The 19,161-nt window shown below is 42.5% G+C and overlaps 1 protein-coding gene across 1 annotated transcript; it reads right to left on the minus strand.

Annotated features, from left to right (window-relative positions):
* Positions 1-578: 578 nt before the first annotated feature.
* On the minus strand, positions 579-19,120 carry WDR82 (WD repeat domain 82). Its single transcript, XM_005522152.3, has 9 exons — positions 18,929-19,120; positions 13,157-13,254; positions 10,269-10,335; positions 9,978-10,077; positions 7,214-7,330; positions 6,302-6,457; positions 6,108-6,177; positions 4,202-4,344; positions 579-4,023 (listed from the first exon to the last, which is right to left on the minus strand). Exons 1-9 carry the CDS (start codon positions 19,087-19,089, stop codon positions 3,994-3,996), a joined length of 942 nt encoding a protein of 313 aa, XP_005522209.1. The 5' UTR covers positions 19,090-19,120; the 3' UTR covers positions 579-3,993.
* Between the last annotated feature and the right edge of the window lie 41 nt (positions 19,121-19,161).

Here is a 19,161-nt window from a genome sequence, read left to right on the forward strand (position 1 = left end):
CTGGAGGAAACCAGCCTCTGAAAATCACTGGGGAGTTTTTGCTTTTAATGCATCTTTGCATGTCATCAGAATAAAGAAACATTTCTCTCCAGCTTCACTTTCCCCCCCATCCTCTTGAGTTTGACCTGAAAACAATGCACATGAGGATTCACCCATGGTGATACTGCTACTGTCCCTTCAGTAGCTGTAACACATTTATATGCATTAACTGTAATGATCCGAGATTCCTGTTACCCAAATGCAGTAAGTTATTTTCTCACCTTCTTGCTGAGAAAGAGCTCAGCTCCTCCATCCAGACCACAGGGTGCTGTGAACACTTCAGCTAGGGTACAATAGCTCCATAAAGCAACTGTCACAAGGCTTCTCTATTGTGATACTATCAGAGGCAAAAATAATCCTCTTAAAATGGGCAATTTATGGAGGGGTAACTGCAAAGAATCACCATTTCCACTACAGAATTTCTGACTCTACAAAATAAAGGGAGATTTAAAAAAATGGATGAGTTCAACATTCCCCCTCTAAGAAACCAGCAAGTTGTATCACACTGGACAAATGGAGAATTCACAGCACTCAAGTGGTCTCTCTACAAAATATTTATTGGTCACAGCCACAACATTGAATTCTCCACATATGTAGTATTTTGCGACAAAGCATAATTTGACTTTATGTATTTACACTCACTGGCAGATACCACTGAAGAGTCCAACTCCCTATAGCAGCTCACGACCACAGAGACCAGTTTCTGAAAGGCTCACCAGGTTCCTGCCCCTGACCCAAAACCAAGGTGAAGTCTCTTAAAGTGCGAATACAGCCAAGAGGCATTGAAAAAGATACCCTGCTGCTTCCAAATTTATCAGTTGCTCCTGCACCCTCTAAAGCACGGATTGGGGCATGAATCCAGGACCTGGGAGCTTCAATAAATAAAACTCTTTCAAGACTGACTTGGGAGAATTACACCTGAAATCTACAGCCCAGGCAGATGGGCTCAGCCACCACACTGCTTACTTAGAGGTGGGTTCTTGAGTCTCATTTCCCCCTTGTTTTGAAAAAAGGTCTTTATTTCATCCCAAAGAACATGGGGAGATTTACATGTTAGATTTGGAGGGGGAATGCTGTTTACTGCTTGGCCACTCTGTGAGACCTGGGAAGGCTGTTTTTCATCAGATCTGCTTCTCATTAGCTGGTGGCCCTAAAGAACACAGGAATTGCAGCCCTGAGACTCCTAGAGAAGCACACAGAAGCTGAACGCTAAAAGCTGTATTCACCTTTCCTGTTCAACTGGCTGAAACACACCATTCTCAAGTTCCCTGACAATACTTGGCACATTCCCCTCTTTTAAAGCCAGATGGAAAGCACTCCATGCTACATCAACAGAGATGTCTCTGCCTGTGTGGGTGGTAGTGGGCCCTGGGAAGGCACTCAGCTGCCACCCCTAACAGAGAACTAGTGCTGTTGTGCATGAGCCTCAACATCTCTCTTCACTCCAAAAAGCAACTGATGTGCTTGCGTGTATCCTCCTAAACCACTACTCTGGTTCCCTTTTTCCTCAACATTCCATGCCACAACATACCATGTTTTACAACATTGCAAGCAGAAGAGAGCTGAACAACGACCTCTAGACAAGTCTCAAAACCACATTAACAAAGAGCTTTTATAGAATAAAAGACTTCCAAATGCTTCCCTGTGAAAAGTAACATGGAATATGGCCAGAGGCTCTGTTCACTTCCTCAGGCAAAAGACTTGAAAAACCTCAAAGATAATTTGCTACTGGACACTGAAGTTTGACTGTTAAAACACACTACAAACCCCAAATATCTGTATTTTACAAAAGTACTGCAAATACCAACCAAGGTAAAATAGCACCAAGCAGCCTGAAATGCAACACTGCTGAGTTAAAGTGGCTGAAGCCGGAGAAAACCACCTCCCTTTGCACGGGGCAGTTTTATTTATAGGCAACGGTGGGACAGCACAGGAAGAGGGGTGGCATGAACCTCTCATCTGCATCTCCAGCAGCAGACCTGTGTGGCAGAGGGAAAGGATCTATCACCCTGCTGGAGGATGGCAAACTCACATGGCAGACCTGTGGGCAGAAATGCCCCGTGTGGCAGCAGCAGCAGAGCCACAACCACAGCACAGATAAAGCTCCACGGTGTGAGCCTGCCCCATGTGGGCTCCTGCACTGCCACAGGCAAGCGCTGTGACCTGAACTGAACCAGCAGCACAGCAGTGCTCAGTGCCCATCCCCAGCTCTCAGCATAGCACCTTTCCACAGGCAAGGACTGGGAGGGGGAAAAAAACGGGCAAGAAAAAGCAAAACAGAAACAGCTGTTCTACAAGGCATTTACTTTTCCAGGGAGTCATGATGCAAACTGTATACAGCTGAGATTAACTCTGCTGTAACAGGGGAACATCATGACAACTGACCTAAGGAAAATGCTCCAGCATGGTTTGCCAGTATGGAGTAGCACTGGAGAGCAGAGAGAACATACCTGTTACTGTCTTGTCACCTTGCCTGCTTTTCATATTTATGAGCAGGGAAGCACATGTGACTGGGCAAGGGAAAGAACAGACTTCCCAAGCTGTGACCCAGCACAAACCCAAGTGTGTTTGGAAAGGCAAGAATACAGTGAACACTACATTTTCGCCAGGCCTGTCCCAGCTTGCTGGTGGATGCGTTCCATTAAAGCAGCATTTCAGGAAAAAGAAACTGGCACTGGGCTTGAAGATCAGCCTGCCAGCTGTTCTGTGCTACGAGCCCCTGAGGCAGGAGAGCATGTCCCTCCCCATCTCTTTGCAGGGGCATTCCTTGGAGCAGGGCCACAGCGAAGCAGAGTCAGCACAGTCATGCCTAAGATTTTTTAAAGTAATTTCTGAATACACCATCTGACAAAAGATGCACTGCTCTTTTGGAGCTATCACTGGAAACCTGCAGACTGGTACCAAACTGTGTGATGGACTACCCACATGTCAGTTTTACCAACAAAGAGATACCGGTCTAAGCCTGGTGTGGGATGAATTTCATGGAGCTTATTTACAGACCAGGGGGTGGAAAACTGCATCAGTGAAAGTAAACAGCCTAGACACCTCACATTACTGGCCCACATCATATTCTTTTATATCTAAAAGTAAAAAAATATGGCCCATTCCCACTGCCCACCCACCCCATGATATTTACAAGTAAGATCAGCCAAGATGGGTACATAAGGAAGATACACAGGCAGACTGTGCTTTCAGTCTCAGTGTGGTTTCTCCGTCTTCCTGCTGACAGACTCGTTTATTGCTCAGGACACTGGCTGGACCTCAGCAGTGCTGTCTGCGCCTCCAGGATGTTGATACAGCAAACAGCAGGGAGGCTTTGGCAACCTCTGAGATTGGATGAAACCTGTGCAGCTGCACACTAAATTGCCAAAAAAAAGGATGACAAGATGCATGAGGTACATTCACAGCTACCCACACTTCTGGTGCATGTTCCACTGCAAGAGAATCCAGCATCTGCCGTTGAAAAGTGTCAGTGTTCACATTTGGCACAGAAGTATTTGCATCTGTGGACTGCAGTGAAACCAGAGATCCCAGACGTTAAAAACATGCACTTACGGAAAGGAACTGCACGTTCCACGTTGGAACATCAATAGCCTTGTGCACTTACAGCAGGAAAACATGTAATTACAGCTTTAAAAAATGCCACAAACATTTTGTAGATAAAACAGACTTCACAGCTCTAAGAAATAACACTGTGTCAGTTCCATCTTGGGCTAAAGCCTGCCAGGCATGGACTGGAAGGTAAGAACTTGTAGCATGCTGCTTCTTGAGCGTGCCAGGAGGCCAAGAGGAGCAGTCCTCACAACGGAATGCTGTAGATAAAGGTAAGACATGGAAAATACGCAGGAACAGGAACACAGTCTAGGAGATGTAGGCAATTCCAAAACTATACTTGCAATGACATGCTGCTGTTAGCGGTATGGGAGCCAATCAACAGCAGCCGCAGTGCAGGAATTAGTCATCGATAGTTGGTAACCAGAAGGCCTACAGAGGAGGAAAGAAAACAACTTTTCATAGCAGAACACAAACCTCTCCTACAGCACCCTGTAGGAGCTGCCACCTTCTGCAAGCACACATCAGAGGCACTGAGCCTTCTCAGATTCATCTCTGGAAGGGTCTGCACCTCATGGAGCTCAGAGGAACTTAAAGCCCATTTCCTTACCATATTGGAACAAGCACTAGCGAAAGTCATAAATTTTGGATTGAACTGCAGACAGGTTATAGGGCCTGTGTGTTTTCCATCTAGGACAGCCACCTTCATCCCACTTTCCCCATTCCAAACATGGATCTTCCCATCCTCCGAACCTGAAGGCAGGAGTGGAAAACAAGATATGCAAGGTGCACTGCAGAGGTCAGCAGAGGAAAGGAAGAACATTTTCTTCTGTCAGAACTTGAGGACCAGGCAGGTCTCAACTTTGTAACACAACCTTTAGAGTTCTTCAAGTGTCACAAGGGCATGTTCAAAACATCACAGAGTTAAAACACCTGTATCCAAACAGCAGATTTGTATCTTTCTACTGCAGAGACTCAACTGCACAACAGAGCAACACTATTCAGGCAAAGATGTTAGCTATTGCCACCCAGTAGGAAAGGAAAGCTGACATCTCCAGCTGGAGGAGACCCTGGCCAACCTGCACCAATGTGCAGAGGCCAAGTGCTGGGGAAAGAGTCATTGTTCACACAAGTTCTCAGTTCAGACATAGGTAAATGTCCCACTCAGTGGGCACAGAATCAAACCAAAGCCTTTACCACGGAAGGAAACCAGATTTCAATGCACTAAGCCAAATACCAGAACCTCCCCTGGAGATATCAACTCCCCACATTACTATAATGGGACAGATTTTTCACTTTAAATGACATTTTTCAAACTCTGAGGCTGAGAACTTTATATTTTTATAACTCAGTTCTGCTTTAGACTCATTTTAAATAGGATTCCTAATAAAAATGCAAAGCATTTTCTTCTGCTTCTGTATTTGTGCCTGTAGCCTTTCAGGAAAAAAAAATTTAGCAGCACAAGCTGCAACTTAATCATATGTAAAAACTGAACGGGAATAAGTGGTTTGGAACTTCTACTACTGTTTTAATTTGGAAGAGCACAACAGGAAGGCAAATATGTGCAATGAAGTGCTCTCCAGAGACAAACTAAACAAAAACCCCACCCCTCTTCTCTGCAATCAGGAAGTTCTCAGCCAGAACAAAAGAAAAGTTTTGCCAAGACCATCACTCATACGGGAAAAATGAGGATCTGGATACCAAATTACCACAAAGTTAAACATGTTTGATACAGCGGCCACAGAAATAAGAACAAATAATAAAGTTCTAGGAAGGGCAGCACCACACAAGCTCATCTGACTTGTGTCCACAGGTCCTGCTGGACAGCAGGTGACTGAAGTCCTCATTTTGGGGTGCCCAAGGTGCAGCACCAGGCTGTGCAGGAGTTTCAAGCTGTACAGCTGTACCCCTCAGGGTTCCATCTTGCAGAGGGCCAGGGGAATCATACACTGGGAGTCACTGGGATGCCTATAGCTTCTGTCAAGGATTAAGAGCTTGTTCCACAGACATGGGGATTTACAAGAGCCACATGAACAAACCTGAGCTGCCCCAGAACATCACCAGTACAGAACACCCCTGGGGGTGTACAAATTCACCAAGCTACGAGACCAGTCACCCAAGCACAAACATGTGCTTTGGTCATCAGAAACAGGGGATGGCCACAACACAACTACAAAATGCTGTGAGGCAGCACATGAGGGCATCCTAGCCACAGGGAGAGGACACTAACAAACTGTGTGACCAGTCTTCCCACACTACAAGTTTCCTGGCTTCTTATCTATTTTGGAACAGCATTGATATATAAGAAAATAAGAAAAGACTTCTTGCAGGCTTTTTTACATTTCAGTCTAGAGAACACTGAGCATTCTAACAAAACAGAACACTGTCAGTACAAAGAAAGCTTACAGCTGCATTGTATTACTTAAATACATTCTGTTTCCCAACAGACACACCTTTAGCCCTACATAACATGCCTAATTTCAGAGCACTGAAATTCTTGCCAAGAATTATCTTACCTATCATGATGAACTGAGAGTCTGGTGTGAATGATGCCTCCAGCGTGACAGCCTTACTATTGTTATAACCCTATGGCACAAAACAGGAGAATATGTAGTAGAGACTGTGTCCACAGCAATCTCACAATCAAAGGGCACCTGCTCCCCAAACTGACACCAAGTTTTCCAGCAAGTACCACAGGCAGCAGGCTCACCCCAAATGTGTGCAGGACAGCTCCTTTGAAGGCATCAATCAGCCGAATGAAGCCGCCATTCGTTGAGATGAGGATGAGTTTCCCATCGTTGCTGAACTTCAGGCCTGTCCACTCACACGTTCGGTCATATTGCATCTTAAACGTAGCAAATGGCCCCTGCATACAGAAAATGGGAAATATGAGGAAGATTATGCATTGCTGTTAACAAGAATCTGCTTTTAACCTTAGCGCAGGAAAACATTTCAGAGTTTTTAAAATAAAATCCTTAGCCCTAAGATATCAAAAGACAGTGTCAAGACAAACATGTCACTGCATGTGTAAGTTTCAACATATGAATCCAGTTTCCAAATAAAAAAAGAGAGTGCAATATGCTGTTTCAATCCAACAGTTTCACACTCTACCACAATCAACAGCACAAATTAAATTAAGGTAGGAATTAGTTTTCAAACAAGGCTGCTAAATGAAGATAGAGAAACTTTGAGCCAGTGTAATCATCATCAGAGTTTTGAAAACCACGGACCTAACTATGCTCAGTCCTTATTCAGTTCAGCTGCCCACACCAGCACAGTTTCCTCTGAAATTTCCATCCTTTCTGACAGTCCTGGCTCAATCTTTGCCTGTGTTCTTCCAGAATAAGCAGCAGGGAGAGAAAGGCCAAAACCACACATCAAAAGAGCCTAAACTGGAGTTTGGAGCAGGTTCAAGAGTTAGCTCTTTAACACTGGTTAAGAGTGTACATCAGGATTTGTATGTCCTTCTGTCCACGAGGTGTGTGCTTACTGAGAACTCTCTGGATGTCAAAAAGGCACCCCAGACAGTAAGCTCAAGTACACAAATCCAGCCTCTGAGCACTGAGTTTAGATAACTTCTTGCAAGAAAAAAGCTGTAAGAAGGGAAGTTAGGGTACCTCACCTTGTCAAAAGAACGGAGATCATAAAGCTTCACCATTTCAGAATTGACTCCAGCAGCAAAAATCAACCCTTCTGGGTCAAAAGAACACACTGGCTTTCCTTGGAGATGCATTAAACCCTAGAAACAGAAATAGCCAGAATTATTTTGCAAGACTGACGCTCACATTTCTACCACCATCCTTCGAGTCCACTGTGAGCAGGACACAACACTAGGGGTGGAACAAATTAATTCCACTTGTAAATACTGAGGTTTTACAAAGGTACAGAACTCAGCTTTCTCAACTTCAAGTCATCATACAGAGCTTCCAATTTGCTTCAGAGACAAAGTTTACACCAAAACAAATCAAAACCTCATTCAAGGTGTCATGCACTCCAAAAGTCCCCAGAGAAGGGAGGCTCATATGGCTGTGTTAATAACCAGACCAGGCAGCACCACAAAACACTGCTGCTGGGATCAACAGCAATGCTCTACCACTTATGGCTGCTAAGAGGGGAAAAAGAAGTACTTTGAAAGCAAGGGAATATCACTGCTGAGCTTTACATGCCTGTTAAATGAAACCTCATACCTGCTGGAAGCCAACAGACCTTACATATTAAAACCAATAGGTTACTATCAGAGCTTATTTTTAATGTTACCTTTTCCTTAAGTCACATAGAAAACACTTGAGAAAATTTAGTACAAGCCAACAAAATATGTCATTTTCTCTATCCTGACTAGCAGTCTGTGCATGTTAGTCAAACATTTTTATGTAATGTACACACATAAATGAGAACACATCTTTGATTAAATCCATAACACATTTAACAAGTTTCTGTATTTTTCTTTCTTTCTGCGTTCTTCTCTAAATAAAATCTAGAGATTTTACTACTTCTCTTCTTTCCTTTGTGGGTCAGTTTTCCCTGTGGTCTCTGAAAGTGAGGCAGTCAGCTCAGCCAATGCTCAGGGCCTTGGTGAGTGGGCCAGCTCTGGTTTCCCGGGAATATTTCCAGGCAGTATGGCTGCCATCTCATGGACCAACTGAAAACTACAAGTAAGACTTCCCTCAACCTGTTTCCCAAACTTGGCTGGAAGTAGCTTCCAGTTACAAGTCCTAGTTTTACCATTCTTAAAAATTCAGGCATAAATAAATCACAGAATTGCTACTGCACTTACAACCCTATCTCATCTGCATCAACTCGGAGATGGAGATTCATCCCAAGGGAAACCTATACACCAGAGTTAAAGGCATACTCCAAAAAAAAATAATAAAATAAAGCAGAATTAAAATCTGCCAGAAAAGGCTTTGTTCGAAGAACGATAAAAACATTTTGTAAGAAATATAACTTTTTTCTTCTCTTTCATTTACAGTTCCATCATCTGGAACAAGCAAAGAGCCCTCTCTCATTAGCAAAATGGTCCTGGGGAGATGGGGAAATATGAGAGCACAACACTATGTACACCCAGATACCAGGACAAAACAACTCAGTACCACTAAAAGTAGAGATTCTACTTCCAGTCCTTCATTCCTGCTACTGCTGCCAGTTCTTGTATTTTTCTCAGTCCTTACAAGCCTACTTCCACTAAAAAAAGGTAAAGTATTTGTCTTGGGTTGCAACACAAGATGCAACCAGAAGAATGTATTCTATTACCATCTGTTAAAACCAGGTGTGGCAGTGTCTCTTCCACAACCCATCCTCCCTCCAGGGGAATACTTCATGTTAATGGACCATTGAGTCTCACTGCATGACTGATAAAATTACATCAGCCCATTGTGAGATGCTCCACGCAGGGGGAGGAGCCAAGCATTCCTACCTGGATATAATCAGAGACTCAGAACACCACAGGCAGTCTTTCTCCACTGGATTCCCAGAGGAAGACCAGACCCACCTACACCACCACTGCACATTCAGAGGAAACCTACACCCTTCTACGGGATCATTCCTTAAACAGAACCACGTCTGTCCCTCCAGGAGGACTGCACCCACCATTTAATGGGACTGCTACCAACACCCTGACCAACACAGTGTCAGGTGGTATTCTGACTCTGTCAGTGTTTTTTTTTGTACTACTGCATTTTTATTTGAATTTTCCTAGTAAAGAACTGTTATTCTATCTTTACCTGAGAGCCCCTTGATTTCAAGGGGCGTGGAGGAGGTGTTTACATTTTTCCATTTCAAGAGAAGTTCCTGCCTTCCTTAGCAGACACCTGTCTTTTCTAACCAAGACAGTATTCCAGCAAAATAAGTAAACAAAAACAAATAGGGCTCTGTCTTGCTATCAAGTCAAATCTGCTCACAAACAGTTCTGACAAACAACAGAGGTGATGCAAGGAGGTGGCAGACCATATGGCTAGTGTTTTGCTTTAGATCACCAGTTTCTTCATCAAATTTAATTGCATCAAGGCACCAATTTTAGATGCTACAAACACTCAGATAAGATGAATTCTCAACACAGGAGGGATGCCAGCTCTGAGAGAACACCCTTTGCATAAGGTAGAAGCCTGATGAACAAGCTGATGACACCCAGGCCTTCTCTTGTTTCATCAGCTGTGGGTGTTACTTCTTGCCCTCCCCAGCAGAGATACAGGTGAGAGCAAGTGGTGTTACATGATGTGACACACACAGAGCACAGAGATTCCTGATCCAGGCTCCTTCAGGAAGGTGCCAACACTAAATCAGCAGCACACACTTCTGGCACTATTTTTAGCTTCTCACAAATACACATCCATTTTTTATCCTTCTGACTGAAAATCCAACACATTGTGCACATGAATTTTATAACCTACCTGGCAATTTGGAGAGCGGAGATCCCAAAGTCGAATAGTTTTATCCAGAGATCCAGAAATAAAAGTATCATCCACTGGAGACATTGAAAGAGCAACCACTCTGTAATACAGAAACCCACATGCATAAGAAACAAACCAAAGAAGTGAATGGAGCAACACCCACCCCAACAGTTGTGTACAAACCAGTAACTTAACAAAGCAAAAAGCAGCATGAACTAAGTGCAATGGAATTCAAGCTCATTACCACTCTTATTTCTATTTCTTCTTTCCTGTCCCCAAGACACATCTCACCTTTTTGTGTGCCCCGGGAAATACCGAATGTATTTGTTGTCATGCAGGGAGAGGTATCGGATTGTGTCTGAAACATAAACAAACCATAAGCTTTATTATACCACCAGCCCAAGGTTATCTGACAATGATCACATAGTAACTTGCTCCCCAGAGCAATAGTAATCTCACCACAGTGCTTAAGTCTGGTCATTTAATTTCAAATAAGACTTCAAAAGAGAATCAAGTTAGAAACAGACATAAAACTGGCTCAGTTCCTAAGCACAACTGAAAATTAGACAACAGGAAAAGATACTTCCCACAGTCTGAAGTCATGTTGCATTTTAAAAACAACTGTCATGTGATTTATGCAAAGTAATTTCAAATTTAAGTAGCAGCAGGTTTTTATTCCATCAATCTCAAAAATGGAGAGTAACAAATTTACAGAGTTGGTGCTTCCAGCTTGTATTGCTCTACAGCATCAATCCTGCTCTATTCCTACATACACATCCAGTAAACAAATCTCCAACTAAGCAGAAAACACAGGAAATGTACAAATTCTGGCACTCAGCTAAAGATAAAACCAGTAACTTCAAAGCCAGGACAAGACCATTAAAAACTAGCAAATCTCTTTTCTTTTTGTTTAATCTGACAATCGACAGCATCACACTTTCTCTGCACTTACAGCAGCTAAACTGTAAGAAGAGGACAGTAATCTAAAGCTTAGTGCACTTCAAGCAACCTTAAAAATAAATTGAATAGATGAGAGCAGCAGCACAACATTTCTCAAGAGCCAATTTTATCTTGAGTATAGGTGAACATACCAAGAACAGCCCACAATTCTGGAAGATTATATTGAGACTTCCTCCCAGCATTAAAAGAAATCCTTCTAAGAGGAAACAATTATTAAAAGACAGAAGCCACTTTTTAACCTTTATGTGCAGACTCTGTACTGCTGGAACAACAAGTCATACTGAGGGTCAAGGACATTTTTACTTTTGACTCAGAAGAACGTGTACCAAGAGAATGCAACATGTACTGGGCACTTTGACAGTTGAAGGGGCTACTGTGCTAAGAATGTTTGGAAAGGCTCATTCAGCAAAAGTTTCTATCTGTGAAAAAATTACCAAGTTCTCATTTTTGCCTGAGGTTGCTCATCAAGCTAAGATTAGAGGTCTAAGCCACCCTCTAGTATTTGACAAGCAAACTGAAGCTGATTGAATAAGCTGTGTATGTGGTACTGGTGACAGAGCTCTGAAAGGCCCTAAGTGACCTGAGGTGATTATCCAAAATATAAATCCTTAACATCAGTGTCACGTCCCACATTGGATAGAACCAATGTGCTTCAAACTTGCTGTTAAGACCCTTCTCTAGTTTTTCCTGCAAGAACTGTCATTACCTGATCTCCGAAGTATCCATGCAGAATTCCATCCTCCTTTGCTAAAGAGAAAGCACTGGGGCATTGTGCTCCTTTGTGATCCTCACTGCTGGCAGTGCTCCGTCCCAGGCAAGGCAGTGGCCTGTACAGTTATCTCCTGTACCGGGTGGTATCATAGACCCTCAAACTGTACAAACTACTACCTCAGCCTGGAATCAGGCAACAGAAAATAAGTCCAGAAGTCTTGAGGAAATCTTCACAAGTAGAATGGTAGCAATTCAACAGAACAAAAATGCTTGGAAACAAGCAGCAGCATTTCTATAGTGTGTTCCTGAGGTAATTTCCCCTCCCAATACCTGCAAAACAGGTTAATGCAATGCCCCTTGTCCATGACCACACACATTAGGGACTACAGAGTACCTGGACTTCTACAGAATGCACTGTTGGTTTTATTAAGGTTACAATTTGTAACAGCAACAAACATTCTCACATTGTCTCTTTTTCTTGTCTTCTAATTAAGTGTTCACCATAATGCTACCCTGCGGCAGGAAGACTTAAGGCTTACCAGTGCTTATAAACAAAAACTCAGTACTCAAAATGGCATTAAAATGCTTCATTTGATTGTTAATTACTAGTTATTATAAATTAAATAACAGCCAAATTAAATAAGTGACATATAGTAGTGACATAATCAAAAAAATAAGTAGGTTCTGAAACAGACTAAAAATGCAAATGCCTCCTGTGACACTTTTAAGCCTTTTATACCATTAAATCCAATTCTGGTGGAGATTTCCTTGTTCCTCTAGTTTCAGGCCCAGCTTGTTCTACTTTAACCTGACTTCCCAACTCTTAACTTCCACCTCCTCTAAATTTACAGCCTTTACAATTCCTTTAGTAGCTCAGCACACATCACAGGGCACCACCATCTCTACTGTCAAGTTTCATATCTGCAAAGGAAAAATCAAACCAAAACCTCTACTATGAGGTTTATGAGTCTGTAAGTACAATGTTAAAATCCATTTGTGAAGTGCTGCGCTTGCTCACTGCAAAATTCTCAGACATTGACAACAACAACAAACAAAACTAAGACTGAGCTCTGTGACCTCCTGCAGGCTTGGCAGGTGAAGCTCCTGCCCTCCCTTCCTCTGCAGCTGAGCTGTGTGAACCAGACAGAGCTATGGCATTCGGCCCAGCTGCTCCTTGCACCTCACTCACACGTAAGAGATGAATGTGCAGAGGCCAATGACAGCACTGATACCAACACGAGCTGAGCAGTGCAATGAAGAACCCAAGTTTTATCTCCCTAACAGTGTTTAACCCCTCAGTTAGTGCAGTAGCAAACAAAACATGTAAGGAAGTCCAAGGGACTAGCACCAAGCTGTGCATTAGTGTTGGGCATTAATTCCCTCCTCTGCCTCTGACAGAGCTCTCATCACTGAATAGCTGTTATAACCTTTCCCCAAATCTCTAGCACTAATTATGCAGACATGTAGTGCAAGGAGATTAATATGCTCCACTTGAGTGGATCACTTACCATCTATTTTGTTGGAGCTGTACACGACAGTGTTGGCAGCATGTGTGTATCTGATGAGGTCCACTCCATACTTCTTACTGTACAGGGTCCTCTTTGGTCTGTCAGGAGGAAGCAGAAATAATTGCACTCTCTGCAACAAAAATCTCAAAACAAAACACACATCAACAAGGCCTGTTCCCACTGAGGCATTATGTGATTGTTTCAAGACGTCAGATGTTTTTTATACAAAGAAAAGCTTTTGCATTTGATTTTCAAACAAGGATCTTGTTGTTTCTCCAAGACTATCCCTAGGCTTGAGGAGTTCTCTGTAACACCTGCAAAATGCACGCGTGTCCTCCAAAAATTCCTTTTCCTATGACGTCTACCACAAAAAGAAAAGGAGGAGCTAACAATGTGCACAGCAAGCAGCACTGCCTTACTGTGCCCTTATCCATTCAAATCTTCTATTCATCTGCTGCTTATTTTAGGTTGAGTATAATTCGTCTTTGTTCTCTGTTACTTCAAAACCTAGAACAGGCTGTCTCATTCACAGGGTATTAACCCAAACACATTTATATACCAGTCATCTATAACAGACATAGTAACATAGGGACTTTTCCGAACTACTGCAGAATTATACTTGTAACCAATCTTAGGGCAAGAAACTCAAATTCAACATTTTGCAACAGAATGAAAAACCCTCTAGTGAGAGCGAACACAACCTACAGAACTGGGTTTCTGGGGGTCTGGTAAGCAAGTAATGCACTGCAGTACTAGAAATTTAAACTGCAATGTAAGCTTAGAAGCAGCTGGCTAATAAGGGTATCTCACAGCAGTGGTGCCCATTTGAACACTGCAAGATCTCCACCATCCTCCTTCCCCTTTCATCTTCAGCTGAGGGAGCACGAAGGTTTCAGAGCTGGGCAGTGGACCAGTGAGGGTACTGATCAACACTAGAAATACCATCTCTTCCAGGAGTTATTTTTAATCCAGAAATTCATAGCTCTGGTTATTGCACAGGCCCACAAAATATTTTACCCAAAGAACCCAAGAGGACAGCATGGGAACGGAAACAAACAGCAGGAGCAGTCGAAACCAATACTGCTGCCAAGAGAAAAGTTTGCCAGACTACACCCTCAGACAAGGTATTCCTATTACACTCTGTTACACTGGACTTTTTCTTTCCTCATTAGCCTCAAGCTGACACACCCAAACAAGAGCACAAGTCAGAGACTTTTCATATCAGAATGACAACAGACATTCATTCTTAAATATCAATTCTCAAACAGCAGAAGCCATAGGACTTTGACCTCAAAAGAACCTGCTGGGGATAAGTTCCCATGAAGCGAAAGCCAATACAGCAAGTGCAGTGAAAAGCCACACACCATCTGTACAACAGACCAAATCTCAATTGCTTCTTCCCCAGTTCCTCCAGCAGTTTTTAAAATCGTTCTTCAGATCCAAACATGCTACACACTGAAAAAAACCACACCTAATTTAAAGTTTGACACACTTAAACACTATGCTTGATATACTTCCCCACACTGCTTTCTGAAGTTACCTCAGCTATGCTGTTGACCAATCTGGTGGGAATAAAACCCAACAACAAACCAAGAAAAAATCCCCAACATCAAAATATGTTATAGATATTAGATTCTCCCATGCCTAGTTTGGCTTTTGCTTTTATATTACAAGTTTAAACCTTAGAAGATCTATTTAGAATAAATTAATATAGACAGAGACAATAAAAATCAACAGACAGATCAAAGCACATTTACCAAAAAGAAGGAAAAAGACTTCTGTGTTCTAGGAAAGGTGAAGTTTTCATGTAAACTAATACAAAGAGAAGTGTGTCACTGCACATAAGACCTGTTGCCAATCAACTATTTTAAACACAAACAAGAAAACTAAATACTTTTTAACAACAAATCACAACCACTGAACAATTCCAAGGTCAAGGTCAGTCTCTCCAGCCCACCTACAAACAAAGCAATATCGACAAAGAAAAACACAAGATCTCAGTCAAATCTGCTACAAAGATGAAACAAAACACAGGCCAGGTTTATACTATCATCCATGCCTTGGTTTGAATCACTGCTGCTCTGGGTAAAACATCACCCACAACCAGGAACATGGATGCGCCCAGCAAACACCACAGCTAAGCAGGAGTCCAGATCCATGAATTTATTTGTAGCAATAATACACAACTGATATACACTAAAATACAAACTAAACCTTTACTAAAGCACCATTCTGTCATAGCAGGGCCAGCAATGTGCAGCCAAGCTGTTCCCAGCCTCAGGGATTGCTGTACATCCCAACACACAACTGTCCTACAAGTTTTCACAATCCTTCCTTAAGTCCAAACAGACTCCAGTGAGCCTCTTAGTTATGCTTCTGAGCCAGTCTACTGTGGAGGGATTTGGTGATGCAGGATGGGTTAAAATTTTAATAACAATTTAGTTGTTTGCACACTTGGAAACAGAAGTGGAATCTTGGGACCAAAATTATTGGATGGTCATGCCAGTTGCCTAAGCCCAGAACAATACATGATAAGGAGATAATCTTGTCCTTTCAGCCCTTGGCTACACAGCACTGTTTCAACTGTCCTGACACTGTCAGAAGTTGTTGTTCACCAAGATGGAGTTAACCACACTCTTATGGAGCTGTACAACTCATTTTGGTGTGGCAAAACAAAGCAAATTAGGTGAGGATACTCTTAAAGTACAACCAAACAGCTGCATTTTAATTCTACCAGCAGAACTGTGCATTAACAGAGGACACATGCCAAATTTTCCCACTTTTACATAGGGAAAGGCATTAAATTCCAGGCCATTTGATGAATTAGAGTATCCTACACTGAACCCCACCAAGCAGGACATTTAATTTCCTCCTGGCTATTATATCCAAGCAGGTTAGAGTTCCAGGCTCCTGAAATTGTCATTTATAAGGAAAAATAAACCAACTATAAGCCTGAAAATGCTGCAACAATGATCACTCAGAAACCTGAAATATCATCTTCACATGAATTTCCAGTGACAATCCAAAGCAAAACTTTCCAGGTTAGAGAACAAGTCTGTTCTGCATCCCTAGCTACCCCTAAAAAATCACAGCTACACTTTTAAGCTAGCTGATAGTTCATGAGAAGCTTTCAAATAATTTTAAAATTTTATAACCACTAGAGAACTGGATCCTGACACAGAAGTTACCTTGAAACTACTCTCATTGCCTTGCAGCACTGCAGTAGAGGACTACTGATGCACATTTAACTTAATTAAAGCAAACCCTCTGACTATAAAGCACATCAGGATTAGATGGAGATTGGAATGAAAGGGCCAAATGCCTCCCAACCCATCAAACTATTCTTTACAAATTTGAAAGGAGAAGAGCAATCAATACCATCTGCATTAACATCACTCAGCCCTGCTACTACCGTATATAATTAAGATCTGGGATTTGATCCATGGCACAATCCATATGTATAGAGTTACCTGTTCTTACATAAATAAAAATTAAATATTTTCACATCAGAGTTCATTCTAGCAGATGGGGAACACCAACAACTTTCAGGTATAAAGCAATCAAACTATGCAGAAGTCTAAAATAATATGTAATAGGTGTGCCACACAATTAAGAGAACATGCAGAAGGCAGTCTTTTCTCCCAGCAAGTATGATGCCTTGGCCTGCCTGAAAAAGCAGGAGGGTTAGGACCACCTGGTTTACTAGAAAATATTTACAACACTGAGATATCTCTGTCTTGACACTCCCAAGCCCTTTCTTTTTCATTCCCGCATTATCCTGTCCTTTCTATTCCCTGTCCTATAATACACACGCTTGTTTTCCTTTCACTTTCTGGGTGGATGTGATGCTTCCCAGTCCTGCCTTACAAAAAAACCAAAAACAACCAACAACCTCAGAACTACATCTCTACACCAATAAGCACATATAAAACTTAAAACTTGAAGGAATTTAAAGCAAACACACACTTGTATGGAGAAAGATTTTAATGGCATAACGACACAATTTGGCTCAAATTGTTCCAACTCTCACAGACTACAAATGCTCTTGGTGTAGGTTTCCATCTTCTGAATAGGAGCACCAGATCTCAAGTGCCCTGCAAATTTCTGAGAGTTTATCCGAAAAACAAGATAAGCACCGCGTGATCAATGGTAGAAGAAAGATAAAACTGGACAGTTAAATGAGAAACAGAAACACACTCTCAATTCATTATCCTTAGGTAACAGGAATCAATCAGCACCTTGATTGGTTACATCTGAATGAAGCCAATATTTGAAGACACAAGCAAATCACACGTATTTTAACTGTGCTTTACAGATAAGGATGCAACTAGAGAAAATGATTTAAAACACAGAGGACCACGTTTGCCTGCGGCGATCCAAGACACATTTAGGAACTGGGCTTTATGGGAAACACCATCAGGTTTTTAGAAGTTATAGTGATACACACCACATCATCTGCACCTTTCACCTTAAAGCATTTAGCCAAGAAGTTACACTCATATGAGGCACATCTGCACATTGCTCATAACAACCACTTCTCTATTAATTAGTGAGACTTGAGCCCAGAGAAGCCCAAGAAGTCAGTTCCATACCTGCAGCAATCCCAAGACCTGGAAATGTGACCAGACTGAACCCTTGAGGCTTAGCAGCTGTTTAGCTCTCCCAGAAGTGAACCTTCACTTTCACTAAGGAAATTATCAACACTTTCTCCAGCCTACCAAGATGTGAGAAATTAAGTGGTGATTCGTGTCCTTCAAATAGCAATCACCTATGTACGTCTGTCTGCAAGCAATGCAGACGGAGACCATGGGATTATTACAAAGAAACATTTTGAAAATCAGCTAAAATAAAGCATGTAAGTAAAGTTTAACGAAGTAATTATGTAACAATAAGCTTTTAGCTAGCAGCTTGTTCTAAAGCAAAATTTTAAGCTTTAAACTACCCTGTAGTTTAAACTATCCTTGGTATAAACTATAAATCAGTTTTAAGAAAACTTTGTAATCACTTAAAAAAGGGAAGTAGGACCAACATGAGCTAAAAAGCTCTACAAAAGCATTTTGAAACATGCTAACTGAGTTTTGTAGTAACTGAGGAAAGAGCCTATGAAGGTATTTTTAGACAGGTTAGCTTTAGGTTGTGAATGACTGAAAGAAAGCTGGCAAAATATATGCTGGCTAACAAAATATATGCTTGCTTAAACAAACTGCTAATGAAAAAATATATTTTAAAAGAAAGATGGGAGACTAGAGAGACATCAAAAGACCACCTCGGACCACCTCCCCAACAGATGTCCGAAAACCACAACTGCTTATTATGAAGAAAAAGCAAGTAGAAAGTAACTGAAGATTTGAGGAAATGCCGTGACTAGAATGGTATAAGAGACTAACCTCTGAGACCTGAATTTGTGCGTAGCTTAGGCTAGAGACCCCCAACGCACCCAGCACGCTGTAAAACTTGCTCACCTTTTATGGAACAAATTAATAAATTTGCTATATTGCTTGACATACTGGCAAGTCCAGCATTTTCATCTATAAGAAAGATACCAAGCACACCCGGAGAGCAGGCAAACCCACGCTGCTGCCATCTCTGCCGCTGGGACTCTACTCACAAGCCTACGTTAAAAAACAACAGGAGAGAAGCTCAAGCTAAAGCTCACCGGCCGGATCTGCGGGCAAAGCTTGCCGGCAAAGGCCACCGTGGGCTGTCCCCATGGCCCCTCACAGCCCCGTGTCCCAGACCCCGAAGGCCGCAGCTCCCAGCCCCGCCACTCACTTGCCCTCCTGGCAGTCATAGAGAACGATAGAGTCATCGTCGCTGCTGGAAATGACGGTCTCGCCGTTGGGGCTGAAGTCAAAGCAGTTGATCTTGTCCGAGTTCTCGCGGAAGACCTTAGCCACGCGGAAACTCCGCAGCACGTTGTCCGTCAGCTTCATCCCGCCCGCCGGGCCGCGCCGAGCGAGGGCGGCGGCGCTGAGTGCAGCCGGGCGGGGCTCCGGACGGTGGCG

The sequence above is a fragment of the Pseudopodoces humilis genome, chromosome 13 (assembly GCF_049639895.1).
Source record: "Pseudopodoces humilis isolate 2021_Gansu_Grassland_sample_001 chromosome 13, ASM4963989v1, whole genome shotgun sequence".
Classification (NCBI taxonomy): domain Eukaryota; kingdom Metazoa; phylum Chordata; class Aves; order Passeriformes; family Paridae; genus Pseudopodoces; species Pseudopodoces humilis.

Coding starts and splice junctions, on each gene's coding strand:
- WDR82 (XM_005522152.3), bottom strand. CDS start 19,089: ATGAAGCTGACGGACAACGTGCTGCGGAGTTTCCGCGTGGCTAAGGTC. Junction 10,336..13,156: donor CAGCTCCAACAAAATAGATG/GTAAGTGATCCA, acceptor TTTATGTTTCAG/ACACAATCCGATACCTCTCC. Junction 4,024..4,201: donor CTAGTGCTTGTTCCAATATG/GTAAGGAAATGG, acceptor CCTCCTCTGTAG/GCCTTCTGGTTACCAACTAT.